This window comes from Diachasma alloeum, unplaced genomic scaffold (genome assembly GCF_001412515.2).
Source record: "Diachasma alloeum isolate Michigan unplaced genomic scaffold, Dall2.0 Dall_scaffold_01188, whole genome shotgun sequence".
Lineage (NCBI taxonomy): Eukaryota > Metazoa > Arthropoda > Insecta > Hymenoptera > Braconidae > Diachasma > Diachasma alloeum.
The window spans coordinates 67,121-81,877 of NW_021681298.1; the positions used below are offsets into that span (position 1 = coordinate 67,121).

The window sequence follows — 14,757 nt, forward strand, 5'->3', positions numbered from 1 at the left end:
AATAATAATAATAATAATAATAATAATAAGGGGAAAAAATTATTTATATCGTTTTCCAAATATCATGGGATGCTTCAATTTTTCCATTGGAAAAAAAATCTTACATATAAATTATTTTTTAATAATAATAATAAACTCAAGTTCATTGCATTCTTTTCTTCTTTTTGGGTGAAAGAATCTTGAGCATACTAACAATAGGCGCCTCAAATGATAGAGATACGGCGAAGGAAACAATGTAGGAAAGCACAACCTGCCCAATGAATGTAACTACCTGGAATTCAATAGAACAAATTAATCTTGGTCGAATGTCGGTAATGTTGGTAATCTTCTGTCAACTCACCACGGTATCTTTTCCCAAATGAAATGGTGAATCCAAATTCATTGCAGTTAATCGAATAATCATTGGATGAACTAAATAGGCACAATAAGTGACTCTACTGAAGGGATAGAGAATTGGCGCTGAAAGAATTTTATTCACCCATCCTGCAATAATAATTAAGCAGAAAAGAAAAAAAAATCAATGAATATCTTTATATGTATATAGGAGAATATGGACTCAACGTTTTTACCTCCATATCCGGTACTGCAAGCAACAACGATCCAAGCTAGACCTAGTGCCCATGCACTGTGACTCAATGAAGAATAAGCAGCGGCTGTGATTGGTGATAATTCAGCCTCGTACAATCCATAAAGTAAACTCAGCAAACATGCAGATGATAATAGCCAGCCGACAACAACTGTTGTTCTTGACATCTTGACTTTACAATCAGTCTTGAATAGAAAATATCCAATGGACATTCCAATGAGGTAAGGACCCAGTCTTGTCCATGGCTTATCATAAATTTTATCAAACAGTGCTAATGGGTCATCCGAGCTGGGCATGTGATTATTGACAAGTGCTATGTATCCTGTGGTAAGCCATGAGCTCACCATTAATGTAACCACTGAGAAAGCTGCTACTTTCAAATGGTTTGTTGCAATTACAAGGATTACCGCACCGACAATGTAAAATTGGGTATCGTCAGCTAGGTACCAACTCCAGAGCATGCACTAGAATGAAATTCAAATCAATTCAATGAACAACAATTAATAATGAAATAGCAATTTATTAATTACCATTTGATCAACGGGAAAAAGTGTATTAATGTAGAGTAAATTTCTCCACCAATAATTTGGACAATTTTCATGGTCAGGTGTAGGCGGTTCAAAAACAGAATTGGCATGGAACCACTTCATAGCAACCTCGACAACTCCCAAAACGTACATATACGGTGTAGTAAGCCGACAGAAACGATAAAGTAAAAGTCCAATAAACTTTAAAAATCCGGCAACGAATCCCCGAGTTCCTTGCGTCAGTTTATTCAGATCTCCCATGGCATTTGTTCGAAAAAATAAATAAGCAACTAGTAATCCACCCATGAAAAAGAATGTGTCCACACTGAATGCTCCATTGGTAATTGTCTGGAAGAGAAATCTCTTCTCAACAACTTTTCGATACTCCATATTATCCGAATATTTGAAGATAATAATGCAGGTATGTCCCAGGATAACCCAGCCCATGGAAATGGCTCTGAGCCCGTGAATTGTACTAATAGTGTCTCTACCGACTCCAGGATCACAGATTGTTTTCATGTTCTCGCGTACGGAGAATGACAGTAGCAATTCTTCACAAACATCTGAAAAATGAAAAATAAACTCATGCACATTGCACATCAATATAATAAGCAGAGGAGTCAATTTCTAAATTAAAAATAATAATTAAAAAAAAAACTAACTGAGTTGTTGAACGGTAGTCCCAATCGGTGGAATGCTCGTCTCATGATCATTATTATTGTTGACCGGAGTGACAACTATGGTCCCGACGGCATCTCCTAATACTGGAACAGGCATGTAGATCTTACCGTCAAATTCTACCTAACACAACATATAGTGTCACTAAACGTACTGACTAATGTTCTTTCTCAAGTCAGTTTGTCAGTTGTTTATGTTACTCATGTGTTATTTTTATCAAGTCGATTCATATTTTTTCCTTACCATTTGACTTTTTATGATGATCAAAATGATCATTTATACCTTGCTCCAATTTCGCATGTTTTTCCGAATCGTAAAAAACTGCCGCTCGTCTCTGAGTGACTTTGAAGGATAGATAGTAATCATAAGCTGTTCCAATTATCATCAAAATAACAACAAAGACTGTAGAACCACTACAGGAAATAGGTCAAACAATATTTCATTAACCGCAGAAATTTTCTCTATTGAGAATAAAAATTAACTTTTAATAAAATTACTCACAATAATGCCCAAAAGGTAGGATCTTGATAGATATCATAATAATTGTGCTGATCTCGAACTTTTTCTATAAATGAATGCTTCAAAGCGCTTTCACTCGCTGATAATTTTCCTATGGTAAACATGTCTTGAGCGGTGCAAGAAAAGGGAAGGCAGACTCCCAATTGAATTGTTCTTGTCTGGAAAATTAACAATACATTAGAATTCTTCATGATTTCTCACATTAATTTGAAATCCAATAATAATAATTGATTAAATTTTTCTCACAACTGGTGAAAGAATGCTGTCATTGATCGAGATTGTCATCATGAAGAATCCTAGTTTGTATGGAGGAGTATCTGGAACATTGTAAGATATATGACTTCCCGATAATCCTTTATTGATTCTTCTTTGGCTCTTTTTTGGTTCTTCATTGAATTCTTGCACTTCGTTGATTGATTCCACTGATACAAATTTTTCATTTTTCTTCGAATAATCGTATCCAATGTATTGACATTCTGTCGCAGATCCCATAAAGTACGAATTGCCCCAAAAGAAACCATTTGTGTACCTTCCTGATGCATCATCAGCTGCAATGTTAAATAAAAATTAATAAACTTTTATTCCACATTGATATGTGTGGGATGCCATATTGAATTGGGACGGAAATTATGACAACTTGAATTGGGGAAAGTCTTTCATGTCCGCCTGTAACAAGTGGGTCATCAGGGTCACATATTCCTCTGTTCATCTCATAGATTCTTGGAATAACCAGTTCTTGGAATTATGACAGAGTTGAAAAATTTTGACTGCGATTGAAATTTCGGTCGAGGACCCCCCCCCCCCACTTACTTTTACTTTCTCCAATGAAAGAGACAAATTTCACATAATTTCTCCACGTTATTATTACTATTATTATTATTGTGACCTTTACAATATTTGAATAACAACAATTTTTATTTCGTTGACAAAGGCAAATGAAAATTTGGGAAATTTCTTTGTTGTGCGATTGCTGCAAGGAATTATTCCAAATGATTGAACACATCGCGTAATAATCTACGTACAATCATATAATGTACTTCAACAAAGAGCTCCGCGTGCACTTTGGATGGAGCAAGGACTTTCTATTCGGGAAGTAAATAGTATTATCTAATAGCCAAGGGAGGAGGGTTACGGTTTGCCTGCAGGTCCTTGTTACTCTCTTTCTACCCCCTCCGACTCCTCGACGTAGTGCTTAATAACACGTTGTGTTACGTCAGTAACTACTGGGGGGATATTGCGAGATTTATCCTGTACTACCTATCACAACATATACCTGCACACCGTGTCACGTCAACGCCCCTTTCTTTCATTTTTATCATGTTAATAGTGATAATTTTGCAATTGTCACCTACGAATGTCTCATAAAACAACATTTTTTCTTTTTTTTTTCTTTTCTAAATCAAAAACATCTTTAATGAGACACAATCATTGCAATTTAATTTCGTGTTACGTGCATGATCAGCACTGATTGTGTGAAAGTTGTGTGCCAATGATATACTACGTATTACATGTTAATTTCGTTATTTCATTTTAATTTTATGTCTACAATAACGTAATCTCTTGAGAATTACGGGTCATCTCCACGTCACTCCACTACTATTACATTTTAGCACGAGGGATTAGCCGGTCTAGATGGCTAAAACAATGAGTGACGAAGAAAGATTTATTCCTCATTAGTTATTCAGAGTGAGAATGCTTTCTTACATTGTTTCAAACAAACAAGAGCAGAATTGACAATGCTTTACAAAGTCAAGTTCAGAATTGCACGTGACTGTTGTCTATTGTATTTTAATTGTGCATGAAATTCTCAAGACTAGTCAGATCAGATTTAATTGTGTTCCTGTTGATGAAAAGAAAACTAAACGCACAATGATTTGGTATATAGCGCTGTGTGTGTGGCATTGAATTATTCAATGAATTTTAATATACTCTTCTCGTCTTCCGTACCGTATTGTACCGTAGGAAAGAAAGTGAATAGAAAGTAAGTCTCATATCTAGCAAAGAAAGGGTAGGTATGAATTGAATTTGAATAATTTCGACTATTTCGCGGGTGAGTAGAATTTCTGTCTGAATATCAGGTGAGTCGATAATGTGTAAACTTGAAAGTTCAGAAACCAACCGGTTTATCTCGATAGGATTGTGTCCACATCAGACATTACGCGTTCACTGTCGAGGTTTCTGTGCCGTAGGAATAAAGTTCACGGGCCATTTCATTGCTCAAATTACACACGACTATATTCATTAATTAAATTATACCTCTCCAAACAAAAACATTAATTGGGGCTTTGACATATGACAGGAGGGTGATTTAAATTTTAAGAAATGAGAAATGAGTCATTATGACTTTTGAACTGATGGTGAAAGTACATTTTTGAGAGGAGAAAGGCCGTTGAATCTATACTAGTAATGGGTATGAAAAATGGAAATGCTAATTTATAGTGCAAAAGTAGCTGTACGAATAAACTTAATGAACAATATTATTAATGGGGAAAGAATTGACAAGGGAGAATGCTAGCCTTGCCAACAGCATGAAGATGTAATGAAATGTTGTAGCCAGTTTAGCAGTATGAGAATAGAACGATGAAGACTAAATGAAAAACAGATATCAAGTGTATGTATAATAATATAATGTAACCGTCGAGTAAAATTTATTCCAGAATTTCTCCCCAGGTCCATGTTTACATGGCCTTGAGCTGTAAACGTACTCAATAATGAAACAATCAAATTTAGTGTTCCATGAAACACTTTCAAAATTACGTCGATTATGAAACTGCTTAATTCTTTCCCTGGAATTTTGGTTTAAAAAAATTGAAAAAACCTATAACGTTAGTAGAGAGAAAATTTTTAGAATTATAAAATGCAAAAACAATGTATATAATAGGGAGAAGGCACTCTATTACTCGAAAGACCCCCAAATGACAACTTTCTCATTCATTACTGCTCACCGTATTACCAGCGGCAAAAGCGTGACTCCAGGGCATTAACTTCTCTCCCCCCCCCACTATACAGTTATTTAATATACACATAGCAGCGAAAGAGCTTTGCGGATGCAATTAGGTGACACTTTCATAATTTTACCGAATTCTATTCGTAATGCAGTTTTTCTAACCAGTCATCGCTGGTAATATAGTAATGGTGTTCCTGTGTAGGAAGTCATAAATTTTTCTATTTTCTTCGTGCACACAACAAACTCTGCAGATGCAAATGATTCATTTGTGCTACGATGAGCTAATTCGATGATTATGTTGATTGATAGTTTCACATAACTATGGATTTTCCAGTCAACTCTATGTCTAGTAGATTTGTTAACTTATGTAATTTTAATGATTTTCAAGATTTAACAGTTGTTGCATAGATTTGCCGATCACGCTCGTCGGATGGCAGACTTTCTTCAGTAACGTATTAGGTGATGGAAATTATTGAAATTATTTTACGGAAACTAACAAATATACGAATATGAATTGAATTAACATTTGGGAGAAAAAAAATCAGACGCAATATTAGATTTTTAGTGTAAAATTTCTAGATATGGACCGCCGCATCGGAGGTAATGTCGTGACATTATGTATATTGCTCAATCCGATATTCCATTTCGATAACCAGAAATGGCACATCTCAAGGTCTCCTATTTTTATGCTCCACCAATTTAAAAATTTATTATTTATTATGGGAATAGAAAGTCATAGTTTTGAGGAGAAAATTTCATTTATAAATGTGATATCTCCAATTTTCACACAAGTGGGTGTACTATAAGAGATGTCCATCAGATAATAATATATAAGAGAGTTTCGTTACAATGACAGTGATTTTTGTCACGTGAAAAGAAAGAGAAAATAAAATTGAAGCGATTATAATGGACACGGCAATAACTAGTGAAGAAAATTATTAATTATTATTGCCGGATATGATTTGATATCCGGGGAATTCCATAGCGATGAAGTACGGAGCATGAGCATTTTGTACGTGAGTACTCTTCTTGTGTCTGCTAAAAGTGAAATCTCGTGAATGAAAGTAGGCAAACGAATATAGCCCAGAATGACGTGCAAGGTAGTGTCTGCATGCTCCCAAGTAATTCCTCTTTCCCTTTTCATTTCACTTATTGTTTCGCTAGACGTTTCGTTTATAAAATTGACATCACCGTCCAAGTTAGAATTAGGGGATTATGTGCACTGAATGAAAAAAAAAAATCTTTTAAAAGGGTATTGCTCTCTGAACAATGGCCGTTAGATCATTAATAAGTTGAGGATGTTTTACATTGTGTTTGAAAGGAATGAATCTCGATAGAACGACGACTACTGCACTGTAATGTACTTTACCGGTACCCTCCTCCGCTCCGGTTTTGTCCTCGGAGAAAGTGTGCGGTACGTCGCGTTGTTCACAGCCCTCCAATTCGGCTTGCCCAAAATAATCGGTCAGAGGACCTCCCAACTTTCACTTCAACTTGACTATCAAAGGTTCACCATTATCATTATATGAATCAATTCTAGAAATTTCAGCCGATTCATAATGAAAGTGAATTTTCAATAGTCCAAGTCAGCAAATTTTCAATTCAATATCTTTCGATTTCAGAAATAATAATATTTATCTAGCCATACATGGATTTTTTAATGCAACTCGATACTATTATAGGAAGTGCGTAGTGTATTCTCATGTAACCGCTGCTGGGTATCTGGGAATTAATTTTTTAGTAATTGACAATATAGATATAGATATATATGTAGAGATACCTTTCAGAGCCCAAATTTCATGATTCCTCAGACCCAGGACGTATCGCGTAATATCCCTTTCACATTGTGCTCCCACAGGATATTTGCCTTCCTCCCAATGTTTCTCAAGATTTTTAGAACTGTATACATCCAATCTGTCAGCTATTGTATGCCAATTGGAATTTGATATATTCACTCGAACATCCGGCAAACTCCTTGGTTTATGTACAGTGGCATCTGCCTCATTATTATCATTCAAAAATGATAATCTTAACTTAGTGGAAGTCCTTAGATCTTCCTCACCAAACACTCGGATGGCAAGGAGAAATAAAAATGTACACTTTAAACTCATTCTAACACTGTGGATCCTTCTCATGTTGTCGTCAAGTATTTTAATTCATCATATTACATTTGGATTATTACCAAATTTACCAAATTTTATTAAAGTTGAAAACTTGAATTTTTGCTCTTGATATTTTAAATTTCGATGCCAATTTCACAAATATATTTAACAATATATAAAACTGATAAACTTTCCATTTTCAAGCGCAATCGCTTAAACTCTTTTGAATTTCTCCTCAATTCGTTTTTCTTGAATAGCCACTGACGAACTATAACGTTCGAGACGGACGGCAGGTGGAGAAATGATTTTACTTGTCTCTCACTCTTTCGGTGTAGAGGTGGGATCATAAACCTGGACACGGATTGGAAGTGGGGATAAGAGTCGAGTGAAATTTAAAAGCCCTACCCATCGATATATATTATATAATTACCAGCTGCAGCCAGGGTCCAGAGAGCCCTTGAGGTCTACCGCGTGATCGTGAGTGACATTCATCTGGTGCTCAATACCCATGCATACCTGCCAATACAATAAACCAATGCAAATGTCTTTACAAGTAATTAGCCGGCATAAAAACCATTCTGCAATTAAATGATTATACTATCATTAAGTTAAATGCTCAGTGCCCTTGAATTTACAATTGAAATTAAAGAAAATCTCCTTGAGCTTTTATCCCACTCACTGTTACAAAAATCTTGGAAATCAAATCAACATTTCAACGTTTCCAATGAAAAAAAAAGTCCATCCCCCTTGAATTATTACACATAGTACTTACTGCTCCATTTAATATCGAATACTAATGGTTAATTGAAAATTTAACTCATCTATGAAACTATTTTAATTCTCATGAGCAATGTCTTGCCTTGTCAAAATTTTCACAAGACTGACTATGAAATTTCAATTTCTTTTTATCACACTGCTGCTACTGCTGCTACTGTGGATATTTATAGCGTGATAATGTGCGCGATCTGGTAACAAGATGAAAGCTCTCCCATTTCCTCCGATTGCCATCGTAGAGATCGTGCAAATGCAATCACCAGGAAGATGAAATGGGAAAAATGATTCGTAAATTCACAAGTCACGGTGAAAACCGAGTACTCTTATGCAATTTCGATTCAACAAGTCAAGTCTTTATTTTCGTTGGAAAAAATATTTCGGTCCTGTTTTCGGTTTGTTTCATCGATGATTTCCAATTTACTAATGATTTGATCTCTGGATCAAATGCCATAGAACATAAGCATACATAAGAATACATGAATCCATGAAAATTGCCAAGGACATTCTATATGCGCATGATTTAACATTGCATCGGTATTGGGAATTTCACCGTTCATATTGGAGGAAAAACAAACGAGTATCTTCGTCAAGAGGTGCACACACTGTTATTTTATAAATTACAAACTGTATTTACGTTTTGTCTAGCGCAACAAATCGTTCCTCAAATCTTCTACGAACTTTTCCTCCTCCTCTTTGTAACTAATTACCAGGCTCTTTTCCACTCTTTCCATTGCCATTTGCGAAAAACAGAAAACTGTCGTTCTTAATAGCAATACTTTTTGAAAGGGAAGGGTATTTAATTGGTTTTGGAAATTTTCAATCTGGATTTCCCTTTTCCCAAAAAATAGGTATCACGGTAAAAAAATTTACTCAAATAAATGAGGATTGATTCCTTTACTCGTACCCACACGGAAAAAAATGCAAGAATAAATCAGTTTCTATTGAGGGTGTTATATTTTAATCTACAGATGACTGACCATTTTTGACTCAAATTTTGAGCTCAAGGAGGTTGAGCGCGCGCTCTCTTCCGGATATTCTTCAAACTGAACTTCCATTGGCGGCGCGCTCTCTTTTATTCAATTCATATTTTTTTTTTACGGCACATAACCTAAACGTTTGTTATTTAGTTCCCATCTTGCGACCAGTGCACTGATATTTTCTCTTCCGCATTCATAACAAAATAAGCAACATGACTGATAAAGTGAAATTGTCAACAAAAGTTTATGACTCAGCTCTGACTACAGCTGTGAATGTACTTCAATATATTGGTAAATTTTTATTTGTCATCAAACTTCTTTTCTCGCAATGATATAAGAATCATTTGGTTTTTATGGCAAATGTTTAGATGCTGACTGTCAAAATGAAATGATGAACAATCTTCGTTCACAAATAGCACGCTATGCTCAAATTCAGGAAAAATTCAAAAGTCTCAAGCAGATTACTTCAGAGTTTGTACAGGAGTCAAAGAGAATTGATCAGCATGCTACTAATGAAGACATGGAAGATGAAGATAATGAAGAAGAAGGACAAGTGAGAACGACTGCAGTTGAGACAGAAAATCTTTACAAAGTACGGACACCAGAGACGAAATCCCCGCCCCCATTACCTCAATACGAAAATAAAGTCAACTGTCAATTTTTTTTTTCCAGAGATATGGTGAAGAAGTGGAAAGAATTCAAGTCGATACATCAAATAATAACCACTTGAGACAGTTTACTCATCAGATGGATCAATTGATCGCATGTAAGTTGATGAAATTCAGTGGGGCATTAATTCATTGCTTCATTCTTATTCTTCAATGATTGTTTATAGCTTTGGCTGGAGAACAGGCTACTTCAGAGAACAATGACGATGATATGGTGATGACAAGTTCCATAAACGTTATCTGTCCAATATCTAAACAGAGGATGATTGAACCAGTGAAGAACGATATTTGTGGACACGTTTATGACAAGGCAAGCGTCAGTGAAATGATCAAGAGCAATCCTAAATCAAGGTGAATGGATATTTATTACTTATAAAATTTCAATTCTCAAAGCCCCCCCCCCCATCTCTCCCTCATGATGAATAGCAGCAATAAAATAATATCTCTGTCATTACAGATGCCCATTGATGGGATGCAGTAATATAGAATTTCTCAGAATGAATCATTTGAACCCCGATATCGTGACTCGACTTTACCTAGAGAGGAACCCATGAAGATACAAATACTTTCCGAAAAAAACTCTCCAAATAGGCTAATGACATAATTTTTAGGCATATGACGAGAAAAATAAAAAAAAAACAAATGACAGGTCATTGACGTCAGTCAAAGTCATTTAGCCGTCTTGTTCTTCAGCATTAACATCATTTCTATTTTTATATCCTATCGTTCAACCCTTCAAGGTGACTAGCCCTCATTGCAGCTATTTATAGCTCAATTCAAATAATTATAAGAATCCAACTGTGACTTGCATTGAGAAATAAATTAATTTTCATTTGTCAAATACAAATTTTCATTTTCCAAGTATTCGATTTCATGCGAAATTGTCCGGAAGATGTAACGATAATTTCACTCGATTAAACGTCTTTTTTTTTGTCATACGGATATAGAATACTATTTTTATTATTATTATTAACCAAGAAATAAATTACGTCATTCCGATAACGGTAAAACTAATTCAATACATTTCATTGATAATGTCAAGAATGAGGATATGTTTTTTCTATTACTCTTATGGATGCTGATGATTTTGTGTCATGAGACGACTGTTGTCAAATGTGATGAAAAAAAAATCATGGAAAGTAGTTATCCAGCCACAGGTAAAGCTACTCTCATATGAAATTACACCGAAAGATGATATGTATGAATCAAAATGCCTCCCTGAAAGAGTAGATGACATCAATGTTCTCCAGCGACAACTGATGAGTAACGATTATCCACACTGGAGAGATGAAAATTATGATGACTTGTGGCTGTTGAGAGATAACAAACGTAGTTACGTAGCCCATGCTGAGGGTGATGATGCTGAGCAGGCTGAGGCTGATAGTGAAGACGAGGGGGAACAATCGGAAATCGAGGAAACGAATGAAGAGCCGGAGGAATCTCCTCCCGCTGAGGATGAGACGGTGAATGAAGAAACAGAGGCCGCCCCTCTTGAATACACGGATTACGGTCAGTCTAAACAATTCACATCATATTTCTTGTCTTTAAAATTTCTAGATAAAGCGAAAGAGATCGTTGGGACATACGGTAAAGCGGTGGATAGCATTTGATGGAAGGAAACGGAAAAATTTTCAAAGACAATTGATTAGGTCCGCGGAAGAGAATTGCTGGGATCCTAACGCTACCGATAAACCCGAATACGTAGATTACGATGAAAATAGTGCAATCCATTTTAATCTATCGCCAATTAGTTTTTGTATTTATTTATTTGTACTATATTTATCATATTTTCAATAAAAAAATTAATTATAGTAAATGTATCTTTTGTATATGGCACTGAGTGTAATTAGATAATTATAATGTATTCTTCTTTTAGATGCTAGCAAGACAGAGAAATCTGGAAACGATGAGTATGAGGAAGTGGACATGGCGTCATCACAAAACATTGTCTGCAACTCCACTGTTCTGTTGAACATAATATTTTCCATTTCTTTGCACCTCATTATTACTCAAGGGTGGTGAATTGTTTTTTCCACCTAATATTTTTTATATTTTCTCATACTTATGGTAGACAGAATTTTATGTGCTTTTGTAATATTATTCCAAATTCAATCACAATATCATAACTAACTACAACTTTTATCAACGTTAATTTGTATTAATTATTATTAATAAAAATCAAAAGACGATGCAATTTTTTTTTTTTTTTAATATTACGAATCTAAGGAGCTGCTTTTAAATTCCACAAATTTTATGTAATCAAATGCATTTTTTATTTGATATACCAAAAAGGGGCAAACAATTATAAAATTATCATTGAGATAAGAATTTTGTAAATCTTAAAATAATGATAAACCATAGAGAAAGAAAAAACATGATAGGTATGGATGATTCTGAAAAATCTGGAAAATACAAAAGAAGTCAGGAAAATTTGCAAAAGTAAATGACGAAGGTACAAAGGGAAAGGGAAAGGGAAGAGGAGAGCAATGAAAACAGAACAAAAGAGGAGTGTATGTGGCTGCTGCTATAAAGTAGCGTGAATGATACTGTGATTGGTTGTTGAATCGTCCATGTGACCGGTTTGTTACTGTAGTGGGGATATTGGCCGGCTCCCCGTGCCCTCACTGTGGTGTTTCAAGGCGAAAGCCACCAACTTCTCTAGTATATTGTAGTATTTAGACTGACTGACGGTAAAACTCACGTACATATTACATATATATCCTTTGAAAAACCCCACGGTCACTCTATAGTTTGTACCAAATAAAGATTGATCTGATTGCCTCAACCTTATGGTCACAGTTTCATTATATCAATTGCTTGTTCCTGGTTAATATTATTAATTCATTCGCAGTGAATACACTCAATTTGGTTTTGTGGTGATAAAAGTCTGTGGTCTATAGACGCCGCGTGTGGATCGCCATGTTGAGTAAGTGAGCACGAATAACTGATGATTGAAAAACAGAGAAATGGAGAAACCGAAAACCAACAAAAATTCATTCACAACAAGTGACAAATTATTTGGTGCTAAACATTGAGTTGACTGTGTTGTTCATTAATTTTCGTTTTTTTTTCTTGCTTTCGAACAATCATCTGTTTATTTTGTTGTAAAGTTCCAAGTGAATGAGTGTGACGTTTGTAGATGTATAGTAAAGTGCTGAAAGTGCATGCAGTGACAGTGGTAAAGCTGTAGTGTGTTGATCTCAATTCACTCAGAAACGTGTAATGCGCCCTGACAGGTATTTACTCTTTTTTCTCTATTTATTGGTCACACCAATGCTTTTCCCGCGGAGTGATTTTCAAATTGTACCACAGCGATAATGCGCATGTGCTGTTTTTGTATTTATCGGATGATGACGCGTGCGCTATCTTTGACAGGTGTCAAGCCATTTCGAGCTTGTTTCTATTTGATTTCGTGTTTTTTATATCTAGACTAGACTATAGGAATATATGTATTTTCTCAATCTTATGGAGTTCAGTAGCATCAGTCCACGTGCTTAAATGCCATTACGACCTGGACTTGAGCATTTGCGTGTCCAATAGTACCGTTCAGTTTATTTACATGCCCCGGTGAACAAAAAAAAACTCTTCGGGCAGATGACCGGTGAATACTCCGCAAATCCCAAAGGCTATATATTGTACGAAAATAAAACCGTTAGGATTAGTTTGAAATTTAAATATATTTGGGTTCGTTATTCGCTATTCAATGTCAAGATCATGATATTGTTGAACTCGAGTAATTCAGTTCTCCAACGAAACTAAAAATCAACAATTTAGTCAATTTTACTTGTCAATAGAAGACTGTTAATTTGACTGCACTCTCAACTACATAAACAAAAAAAAAACAAAAAAAACAGTTATTTTGTTGTATAGTGGAGCTGAGAGCACGTTGAATACGCACGAAAGAGGATGAAGCCCCTCGTGAAAAGGCGGAAAGGGGGTTCACAGTTCGACGGAGCGGTTAACGACCGGGAAACGAAAAAACCGACGTGGTTCGGTCATCCCGGGTACGTCAACGCTTACAAGGTGCAACACGTGTGTTACAAAAGATGAGTGAAATACCATTAAATACTGATAAAACCATTGATGAAGACGGTTACGATGGGGATGTGGTGGCGAGTAGTGCTACCCGGGAGGTGAAACAAATGGAACAACTGGTGCCAGATTCATTGATTGATGCTGATGGTACTGATGATATGGATCTTGTAAATGCTCCGAATCCCTGGCTTCCTGCCTATGGCTTCCAGATACAACATCAGCACGCCAACTTTCAGCCGACACACGAGGATCAACGAACCAATGGTATTGTTTTGCCTATGCCAAATTACACGTTTTTTTACGAGAAGTATTTTTTTTTTTTCAAGAGACTTATCTCTTATAACTCATGTACACAAGCGGAACAAGTCAGTAAATTCAGGGATAGACTCATCGGCGGGGGTTTAGGCTATTTTTACGATAACCTGGCATATAATGAACTGTAAATCAGCAATCAGTTATAGAAAATTAAGACCGGAACCTGTAAATATAATTTTTTGGCTATTACCCCTTCGCTACTGAATTTCAAGGGGATTGGGGGGAGATATCTCACATTCCCGAGGTAAAGTGATGATTCATTAGTACCTCATATTTAAATATTTTGTATAATTATTTGGATTGTTGAAATTCTTCATTGGATATAAAATGCTTATTCATTGCTCGTTGTCCGTTAACTTGAAGCATGTAATATATAATAGCTACAGCCATATATGCATGCCACAATTAGATATTTCATTTGTTCGCAACACATGCTCTAAATACCGTGATAGCAGATGCTCTGTTCGTTCTATAAAAAGATATTTTTTTTTTACATTACGGAAAATGCCGTAGTTGTTTGCATACGAATTGTAGTAGCGCCCAGTAGTTGATTCAAATCTGGGTTGCTTTCTATCAACTGAGTTGGGAAGAGGCAAGAGAATGGCAAATTAACGCCCCCCCCCCCCCCC

At 35.7% G+C, this 14,757-nt stretch overlaps 4 protein-coding genes across 12 annotated transcripts in view; 3 read left to right on the top strand and 1 right to left on the bottom strand.

Moving 5' to 3' along the window:
* LOC107046051 (nose resistant to fluoxetine protein 6) overlaps positions 1–14,757 on the bottom strand; it is a 15,984-nt gene continuing 1,227 nt past the window's right edge. For 3 of the 6 annotated variants that reach the window (XM_015268513.1, XM_015268514.1, XM_015268512.1), the window contains exons 2-11: positions 7,790–7,875; positions 7,038–7,710; positions 2,557–2,858; positions 2,293–2,468; positions 2,035–2,204; positions 1,776–1,910; positions 1,117–1,676; positions 570–1,050; positions 341–483; positions 1–271 (exon numbers count right to left, since the gene is read on the bottom strand). In XM_015268513.1, the coding sequence (XP_015123999.1) occupies positions 143–271; positions 341–483; positions 570–1,050; positions 1,117–1,676; positions 1,776–1,910; positions 2,035–2,204; positions 2,293–2,468; positions 2,557–2,858; positions 7,038–7,392 (2,451 nt within the window). In that variant the 5' untranslated portion in view covers positions 7,393–7,710; positions 7,790–7,875 and the 3' untranslated portion in view covers positions 1–142. Of the gene's footprint in view, positions 272–340; positions 484–569; positions 1,051–1,116; positions 1,677–1,775; positions 1,911–2,034; positions 2,205–2,292; positions 2,469–2,556; positions 2,859–7,037; positions 7,711–7,789; positions 8,196–14,757 lie in introns of those variants that run through there. The other 3 variants (XM_015268516.1, XM_015268515.1, XM_015268517.1) reach the window with 3 other exon arrangements.
* LOC107046053 (E3 SUMO-protein ligase NSE2-like) lies at positions 9,212–10,619 on the top strand. Its single transcript, XM_015268521.2, has 5 exons — positions 9,212–9,401; positions 9,479–9,702; positions 9,783–9,876; positions 9,946–10,129; positions 10,236–10,619. The coding sequence occupies exons 1-5, from the start codon at positions 9,323–9,325 to the stop codon at positions 10,330–10,332; spliced, it is 678 nt and encodes a 225-aa protein (XP_015124007.1). The 5' UTR covers positions 9,212–9,322; the 3' UTR covers positions 10,333–10,619.
* LOC107046054 lies at positions 10,720–12,026 on the top strand. Of its 2 annotated transcripts, XM_015268523.2 has the most exons (3): positions 10,720–10,935; positions 11,009–11,287; positions 11,655–12,026. In XM_015268523.2, exons 1-3 carry the CDS (start codon positions 10,830–10,832, stop codon positions 11,798–11,800), a joined length of 531 nt encoding a protein of 176 aa, XP_015124009.1. In that variant the 5' UTR covers positions 10,720–10,829; the 3' UTR covers positions 11,801–12,026. The 2 variants fall into 2 exon arrangements, with proteins under 2 accessions (XP_015124009.1, XP_015124008.1); XM_015268522.2 differs by having other exon boundaries at positions 10,720–11,287; positions 11,655–12,017.
* LOC107046050 overlaps positions 12,994–14,757 on the top strand; it is a 24,104-nt gene continuing 22,340 nt past the window's right edge. For all 3 annotated transcript variants that reach the window (XM_015268507.1, XM_015268508.1, XM_015268509.2), the window contains exons 1-2: positions 12,994–13,014; positions 13,649–14,077. In XM_015268507.1, coding sequence (XP_015123993.1) covers positions 13,825–14,077 — 253 coding nt within the window. In that variant the 5' untranslated portion in view covers positions 12,994–13,014; positions 13,649–13,824. The remainder of the gene's footprint in view (positions 13,015–13,648; positions 14,078–14,757) is intronic.